We start from the raw sequence: 9,533 nt of genomic DNA on the forward strand, positions 1-9,533 counted from the left end.
AGGCACAGAAGATTCACCAAAGGAATCTCGATGAAATGCTGGAGAAGAAACATCTATCGATGGCGATAACTGAGAGCCATATTCAGACTGAACAACCAGAGCCTTGACCACATGAACAAGCTTGTACATCGATGCTTCAAAGGCCTTTTGCTGCTTTTGATCTTTCTTGTAACGTTTAGTGAATGCCTTGAACTCAGTATATAACTGGACTTGCCAACTAGAATCCGACGAACCTTTAAACATAGGAGCTTTGAGCTTAGACGGCTGTGAAGAAGAAGGAGCAGTGGAGGAGACCTTCTTGTTGAGAGTTGCCAGAAATCCTTTACACAAAATAGGATTGGGAACCTGGAAGTCATGAGTGGTCAGCGGTGGTTTGGCAGGCTGAATAATCTGCTGAATCAGGCTCGGAAAGGGCAACTTGTTATGAGTATCAGTGGAGGAGGCGACATCAACAATGCGATCATAAATGAGAGTAGCAAAATCAATAGACACGCCTGTACCCACACCATATAAAAACTTTCCAATCTCAAGGGTAATGGATGAAAGGTGAGAATTGGGAAACCAATTATATAGGGCCACACGATGAAGAACCCGATAGAAGGGAGTCAATTTAGTCACAGGAATCTCATGATTCCCCCACATAATCAAGCTGGCCAGTTAAAACATGACCCATCGTAGATTGATCTGGACGGTATGACTTATTATATTCAGGTTTAAGAACTTTTGGAACCTTTAGTGCACGAGATATAGTGGACGGTGCAAATTTGATACGACTACCCTGAACAAATGTAGTAAGACAATCCTCATTTTTCCCATCGATAACAGACTTATCTAAATTAGCATAAAATTCCCTAATGAGAATGGGATGAGGAGACACCAATTTAGACACGGTATTAACCCATTGCCTAGACTGTAAAAGTTCAACTAACTCAGGAAAATCTTCTAAAACAACAATATATTCAGGCCACAAGTCTCGCACAGCAAACCATCTCTGATAGTGCGAGGCCTTGGTAGCATCAACAAAGTATTGAATAGATGATGGATCAACAAGCAACACAGAATCCTTAGAACTAGAGGTAAGCTTGGACATTTTAGGAGAGGGTGCAAACTGAGTGTCCTTGGGCTTACATTTTGGAGCCGATGGTTTGTTGTGAGGTGAGGACTCATGCATTTTAGCTTTTCCTTTGGACTGCACACGAACATGGGGTTTAGGGGTGGGTGTGGATTGAGGTTTGGGGTGGGGTTTTGGTGGGGGTTAAGGTTTGGGTTGGGGTTTTGGTGTGGGATTGGGTTGGGGTTGGGGTGCGGGTTTGGGTGGGGGTGTGAGTTTGGGGTTGGGTTTGGAGGCAGACCGAGTCTTGGGGGTTTTGGTTAAGGACGGCTTAACAGGCGACTTAAGAGGAGGAATAGATTGTGTGTTTGGGCTCGGCAATGGAGAGGAGGCAACAGGGGAAGACGCAGACACAACAGAGGAACGAGTAGCACGTTTAGGTGACTTACCAATAGAACAAGGCGGACAGGCATGGAGTACATTGACCGAAGGACTGATGAGAGGAACAGACGCAGTCACCACCTTTGGAAGGGACGGCGACGGAGAAGATGGAGATGACTCCGCGACGGTAGGCAGAACCGGAACAATAGCCATAGCCACACTAGGATCAAGAGCAGGGGACACCACTTGACTGGGTGATGTGGCAACTGCAGATGGCATAGATGCATCCACAGAAGATGAGACAGCCACCTCCGAAGAAGGAGAGACCGGCACATCGACGACCGGAGAATATCAGAGACGGGAACGACGACGATTGGCTCTTTGCTTCATAATGCCGAACTTGGTTAGGGTTTCTGGAATTAGACCACTGTAAACACAACTCACACAAGCTCAAATGATGGTATATTTATACAATGACCTTATGAATGCCCCTACAAGAAATTGACCGTGTAAAAAGAATGACAAAGCCCATTAAAAAATAACCCACGCTAATATATGAAAGACCAAACAAGACATTTTTTTTTCAATGAAACAAGAATAGAATCTAAACAACCAATGTAAAAAAAATATGCACACTTGAATGGCAGTAGAGATTTATGAACAACAACTCTAATAAGCTCAACATGGATTAAAATATCTTATCAAAATACACACATCATGCTTACCAAAAAAATGGGAAAAGTTTGTGATATATACACTCTGAAAAAAACACTACTTAATTAAACACACAAATTTTTCTTAACAAGAGATTTGAGCCATTATTTTCATTTGTGTGTGCAAAAAGACCTCATGTGGACCAAAATCATTAAGTGGTCCACTCACTCAACATGAAATTTTTTTTTTTTTTATGTATTTGTATTTGATATATCCTCTTTTGACAACAAACACTCTGAGTTTTCCAAATACCCAGCACTGGCTTTCACTCATTATCAGATATGTAGCCATCTCCATTCTTTTAATTTTGCTCATCAAACACCAAAAGGAGGAGCAAAGTCCTCAGGGCATATGATGGTACAAAGGAAGCTCTTCCCATTGCATCCAATAATGGTAGCCTTTTGAGCTGGAGAAAATAAGGGCTCAATTCTAAATCTTGGAAAAAATAGTGTGATTAAGAAGCAGTGACCAAGAAACAAGTAATTCACACAAACTTAGGGAAAAATAAAATAAAATTTGGTAAAGCATGATAAAAAAATGTGACCAGATGAAACACCGAACCTCTCAGATGGTGCAGAGACCAATGCTGGTTCGGAGGTGAGCATAAGTTTGAACATCAAGAGCTTTTGTAAACAAATCTGCTAACTGGGCATTAGTAGAGACATGAGAAATTGTTAGCAATTTAGACTCATCCATGTTTCTAATGAAATGATAACGTATGTCAATGTGTTTGGTCCTTGAATGTTGAACTGGGTTTTTTGAAATGTTAATGGCGCTTGTGCTATCACAAAAGAAGGTCAATGACTTTTGGGGATACCCATAATTGGTGAGCATCTTATTGAGCCAAATGAGCTGAGTACAACAGCTGCCAGCCGCAATGTACTTTGCTTCAGCAGTGAAGAGTGAAATAGAATGTTGTTTCTTGCTAAACCAAGAGACCAAATTGTTCCCTATATAGAAACAACCCCCAGAAGTACTTTTCCTATCATCTAGAGATCCTGCCCAATCAGAATCACTATACCCTACCAGGGACATATTTGTATCACATGATTACCATAAACCAAATTCGATAGTCCCTGCAAGATATTTAAAAATACGTTTGACAGCAGTAAGATGAGACTGTTAGGGTTGGCTTGATAACGGGCACATAGACCAACACTAAAGGAAATGTCAGGACGACTGGCTGTGAGATACAACAGGCTTCCTATCATGCTACAGTACAAGGTTGGAACTACCGGGTCCCCATATTCATCTTTATTCAGTTTAGAGGTGGTGCCTATAGAAGTGCGTGCATGTTTTTCCTTAGTGAAACCAAAATTTTCTAACATGGACATGGTATACTTAGACTGAGAAATAAACATTCCCTAATCTGATTGCTTAATCTGAAGTCCTAGAAAATAAGATAGATCTCCTATTAGACTCATCTCAAACTCACTTTGCATAAGTTCCACAAACCTAGTAACCTCACTCTCACAAGTTGACCCAAAAATTATGTCATCCACATATATCTGTGCAACAAATATTCCATCAGTTAGATACCTGATAAAGAGAGTATTATCTGCACTACCACGGGTGAATCCATTTGACAGAAGGTAGGCAGTAAGTCTGTCATACCATGCGCGAGGAGCTTGCTTTAACCCATATAGGGCCTTTTTCAATTGGAAAACATGGTCAGGGAACTGAGTGTCCTCAAAACCTTGAGTTTTTTTCACATAAACTTCCTCTTGGAGAATACCATTCAAAAACGCACTTTTTACATCCATTTGATGTAATTTGATTCTCAGATGGCATGCGATTGCAAGAAGTAACCGAATAGATTCCAACCGTGCTATTGGGGCAAAGGTTTCTTCAAAGTCCACTCCTTCCACCTGATTGTAACCTTGTGCAACTAACCTTGCCTTATTCCTTATGACAGTGCCAAACTCATTTGATTTATTCTTGAAAATCCATTTAGTTCCAACAACATTAGCTCCTTCAGGTAGAGGTACTAAGATCCACACATCATTTCGTTTGAATTGGAACATCTCATCTTGCACAGCAGCAAGCCATAACTCATCTAAAAGAGCATCCTTGGCACTTTTTGGCTCAATCTGTGATAAGTAACAGGCGAAGGCAATCAGATTTTGTAATTTTCTTCTGGTGACCATGGTAGCATTTGGATTTCCAATAACAACATCAGGGGGATGAGCCTTCTAAATCCAGGAAGGGGGTCCATTTTTATAAAGCTTTGCATGTTGAGACTCCTTTTGCAGAGCACTGGTAGCTTCCTCATCACACTATGAGCCGCTAGGACCGGCTTCTTATTCCTCTGACGCGGTTGGTTCAGTATGAAGTGACCCAGACGGAGTGTCAGGAACCATTTGATTTTGTCTAGCTGTGACTGGAACAGGTGTAGTTAAGACTGGAGCTTCATCATCTGCCACTGGTTCTTCAGAGTTTTCCAAGTCATCAAATCTAACATTGATGGACTCAACCACTGAACAAGTTCTTTTGTTGAACACACGATAGGCACGACTGTTAAGTGAATACCCAAGAAACACTCCTTCATCACTCCTTGGATCAAATTTTCCTAAATGTTCTCGATCATTTAGGACATAGCACACACATCCAAAAAATGTGCATATGACTGACATTAGGAGTCCTTCCTTTCCAAAGCTCATAGGCGGTCTGTGTCGTGCCAGTTCTCAGATGAACCCGATTGCAGATATAACAGGCTGTATTAATTGCTTCATCCCAAAAGTGCTTAGAAATGTCCTTAGCATGCATCATTACCCGAGCCATTTCCTGTAAGGTCCTGTTCTTCCTTTCAACAACCCCATTTTTTTTGAGGGGTTTTTGCAGCTGAAAACTCATGTTTTATTCCTAACTGATCGCAGAAATCAGAGAACACAGTGTTTTCAAACTCCTTTCCATGGTCACTTCGAATTTGATAGACTTTCCCAATCTTAGATTCCTTTTCATTTTGGAGTCTGAGAACTAAGGCTGAAAAGAGATTAAAAGTGTCTGACTTTTCTTTGAGGAAATCTACCCAAGTGTACCTAGAGTAATCGTCAACAAGAACCATGAAAAATCATTTGCCAATGAGACTTTCATTCTGCATGGGTCCCATTAAATCCACATGAATCATATCCAGCACACGGGAGGTGAGAAGCATATTTATAGGAGGATGTGAGGCTTTTGTCTGTTTTCCCAGTTGGCAAGGCCCACACAACCTATCTCTAGTGACTTTCATCTCTGGTATCCCTCGAACAGCTTGTAGTTTCACAATTCTCTTCAAGTCTCTAAAGTTCAAGTGCCCCAGTCTATAGTGCCACAGGTCTGGCTTATCAAGAAAGGATCTGTTGCATAAGACTTGATTACTTAGCGCATAGCAGTTGTCGCTGGTTCTATTACCTGTCAAGACTGAGCACCCATTAGTTGCAACAAGACCACTACTACAAATATAGGCTTTCTCTGCGGGTTTTTTTAAACAATAAATAAAAAGCGCAGAGAAAAGGTTTGAAAGAGTCAAAAAAATTATATTTAATGTTCGCGCCCTATTTTATTGTGGTTTTAAAAAAAATGCAGTGAAAGGTTTGAATGACTCACTTTTCTCCGCGGTTTTGGGTCTAAAACCGCAGAGAAAAGTGTAGAACTTTTCCCCATTTTTCTCCGCGGTTCTATACCCAAAACCGCAGAGAAAAGTCCACTTTTATCTGTAGTTTTGGGTATAGAACCGCGGAGAAAAGTGGTCTCCACCTACTTTAGCACATTAACCTATTTTTCCCTCTCATTTGCACATCTTCTTCCCCTTCACAGAGACACGGTCGAAGCTCTCCCACCACCGTCCCTACCCACGGGTAAGCCCCACATTGTCCATTTTTTTGTTTTTTTTTTCCATTTCCTTGCATATTAAAGCTTGAAATCATGTATATATACTTAATCTTGAGTTATTTTGAAGTTTTAGGGTAAAAATGAAGAAATATTGTGTGGGTTTAATGGTGGTTTCTATGTATGTTTATATGGTTATTTTTTTTAATATTTTTGAAATTTTATATAGGATTGGAAGACATTTTCATTGTTTAAAACGTGTATTGATCACTAAAACTTGATTTCTTTAATGTATATTTCAGTTTTAGGGTATTTTTGTATTATTTTATTTATAATAATGTTGTTTACATAATTTTTTATATTAAAAATTAGTGCTTGCATAATTTTGTATATTATTTAGGTAATGATTTTTTTAAAGTATATTTTTGTTAATTATATTATTTTAGGATCAATTCAATTACCATATATTTACTAATGTTTAACTTTTTATTGTAGGAAATATTTGTTTGAGTGTGAGGTTGAAATTGTTGAATCTTAATTTTTAAGGTAAGTAGTAATTACTACTTAATTTTTTTTTTTTTATATTTACAAACTATTGTTAGAGGAGTTTGAATATATTAGATATTCATCCATAGTGAAGTAGGTTCTGAGATAAAATTGTGTGATGCGGAGATAACAGAAGGTTAAGAACATGTGTGTCTTAGTGAAGTAGGATCTGTGAATATTCTGTGTGCTGCGGTGACTTATGGTTGAGAACATGCATGTTGTTTGTTATATGTTTTGTTTGATGTGAATTTATAGGTAGATAACTTGTGATATGCTATAAATACAGAGGAAACTCTGCCCAATTTTTTTTTGATGACATTAGTTGAACATGTTTTATAAGTTACTATATATAATAATAATGTTTTTGTTTTTGTTGAAATTTTAAATACATATGAATTTTGGATATGTTATAGAAATAAATGAAACTCTGCCCATTTCATTTTATAATTTAATAATTGAACATAATTTTAGAGTATTACTATACTAATTTTCTTTTCATTATCAACTTAGGAATTAGGTAGATATTATCATTATGGATAAGTCATGGATTCTTGAGGATAGAGAAACACAAAAATTTCAAGACGGATTCAACCAATTTTTAGAATTTTGCCAAACAAATTGTAGTGATCCGGAAAGAATTCATTGTCCATGTATAGATTGTGGTAATGGAACAAAAGGAAATATTATCATGATAAAAAATCATGTATTTTTTCGGGGATTTGATACAAGTTATCGTACATGGTATTGGCATGGGGAATCATTGAAAAATAATAATCCATATCCATTCGGGAGGCGAGGGGTTGATGATTTGGGTTATAGTGATTTTGACGATCATCCTATGGAATTGCTCGATGAAGCACAAGAAGAGTTTGTTGATGATCCTTCAAAATTTGATAAATTGGTTAGAGATGCAGATAAACCATTATTCAATGGTTGTCTGAAACAAAGATTACCAACGATGGTAAAATTTTACAGCATAAAAGCAGAAAATGGAGTTAGTGATAAATGTTTTAGTCAATTTTTAGCTGCTTTTAAAGAGATTTTGCCGTCAGATAATTGCTTCCCTGAGTCTACGTATGAAGTGAAGAAAACTTTAAATTGCATAGGCTTTGAAGTATGAGAAGATCCATGCATGTCCGAACGATTTTGTGTTATATCGTAAAGAGTATGCAGACATGGACACTTGCCCAAAATGTGATTCAGCCCACTACAAACCTAACAAGAGTAAGGAGATTAGGAAACTTATTCCTCAGAAAGTGATGTGGTACTTGCCTTTGATTCCGTGGCTTAAGCGATTATATCGAAGTGCAGAACACTCTGAAAACTTAATATGGCATGAGACTAGGCGAGTGAAAGATGATAAACTTCGACATCCTACAGATTCGCAGGCTTGGAAAAAAGTTAATAACTTAAATCCAGAATTTAAAACTGAAGCAAGACATCTTCGTCTAGGTCTAGCTACCGATGGTGTAAATCCACATAAATCTCTAAGTAGTAGGCATAGTTCGTGGCCTGTCTTCCTTGTTATGTACAATCTTCCTCCGTGGTTGGTGATAAGAAGAAAGTTTTTGATGCTCACGTTAATGATTTCAGGCCTAAAACAACCAGGACACGATATAGATGTTTATTTGGCACCATTAATTGATGATTTGAAAGATTTGTATGAAAATGGTGTTGAGGCATATGACGATTTTAAGAAAGAAGTCTTTAACTTAAAAGTTGTTTTGTTGTGGACTGTTAATGATTTCCCAGCTTATGGTAATCTATCAGGGTTAAGCACAAAAGGTTACTAGGGATGTCCAATATGTTGCACTAACACAAAGGCTATTCGTCTGTCTAATGGGCACAAAATTTGTTATATGGGTCATAGACGATATTTGCCCCTAAATCATCATTATAGGGACAAAAAAAAAGAATTTGATGGTGATAAAGAACAAGGTGTTGCTCCTTTGCCACTTTCGGGGCAACAAATTCTTAAAGAAGTAGAGAAAATTGATTTCAAGTATGGAAAAATGCAGAAAAATAAGAAAGTAAGTGGATGTTTCCAAAGGAAATCAATTTTTTTTCGTCTCCCTTACTGGAAAGAGTTACTTGTTCGACATTGTTTGGATGTCATGCATATAGAAAAAAATGTGTGCGAAAGTATTATAGGTACATTACTTGATATTCCCGGTAAAACTAAGGATGGTTTAACTAATCGTTTAGATCTTGTTGAAATGGGTATACGAACTGATTTAGCACCTGAACAGAAAGGTAAACGCACATATTTACCTCCTGATTGTTTCACGTTGTCCAGAGAAGAGAAAAAAGTTGTAGGTAAATCATTTGCAGAGATGAAAGTGCCTGATGGCTATTCATCCAACATTCGAAACTTGGTATCCATGGGAGATTTGAGGCTGATGGGTATGAAATCACATGACTGTCATATGTTGATGCAACAATTACTTCCGATTTCTATTCGGTCAGTATTAGAGGAGTTTGAATATATTAGATATTCATCCGTAGTGAAGTAAGTTCTGAGATGAAATTGTGTGCTGCGGAGATAACAGAAGGTTGAGAACATGTGTGTCTTAGTGAAGTAGGTTCTGCGAATTTTGTGTGCTGCGGTGGCTTATGGTTGAGAACATGCATATTGTTTGTTGTATGTTTTGTCTGAATTGAATTTATAGGTTCTAATAATTTTGGATATGCTATTGAAACAGAGGAAACTCTGCCCAATTTTTTTTGACGATATTAATTTATTAATTGAAAATGTAATATGAATGAATGATTCTCTACATATGCATTTGGGAAAGCATGCACCCAAATTCACGACAATTATATAAATTTTTTGACATCGAACATCTTTCTATTGGCAATGATGAAAGTAAAAACTATACAGTGGATCTTATAGCCAAATGGATGATGACTATGGATAGACGAGGCCAAATATATTTCATTCCTTGGATTGTTGAGTAAGAACAAACTACTTAAACATTATCACTACTATGGTTGAATTTTAATTTTATAATAATCATATTTTATTATTATT

General features: G+C 37.6%; 1 protein-coding gene across 1 annotated transcript; it reads right to left on the reverse strand.

Moving 5' to 3' along the window:
• Window positions 1-1,255: 1,255 nt before the first annotated feature.
• On the reverse strand, window positions 1,256-1,711 carry LOC133791652 (vegetative cell wall protein gp1-like). Its single transcript, XM_062229571.1, has one exon. The coding sequence runs from the start codon at window positions 1,709-1,711 to the stop codon at window positions 1,256-1,258; it is 456 nt and encodes a 151-aa protein (XP_062085555.1).
• Between the last annotated feature and the right edge of the window lie 7,822 nt (window positions 1,712-9,533).

Source organism: Humulus lupulus, chromosome 7 (assembly GCF_963169125.1).
Source record: "Humulus lupulus chromosome 7, drHumLupu1.1, whole genome shotgun sequence".
NCBI lineage: Eukaryota > Viridiplantae > Streptophyta > Magnoliopsida > Rosales > Cannabaceae > Humulus > Humulus lupulus.

What these genes read in the sequence shown, in the direction of transcription:
- LOC133791652 (XM_062229571.1), bottom strand. Translation starts at nt 1,711, where the DNA reads ATGCCATCTGCAGTTGCCACATCACCCAGTCAAGTGGTGTCCCCTGCT.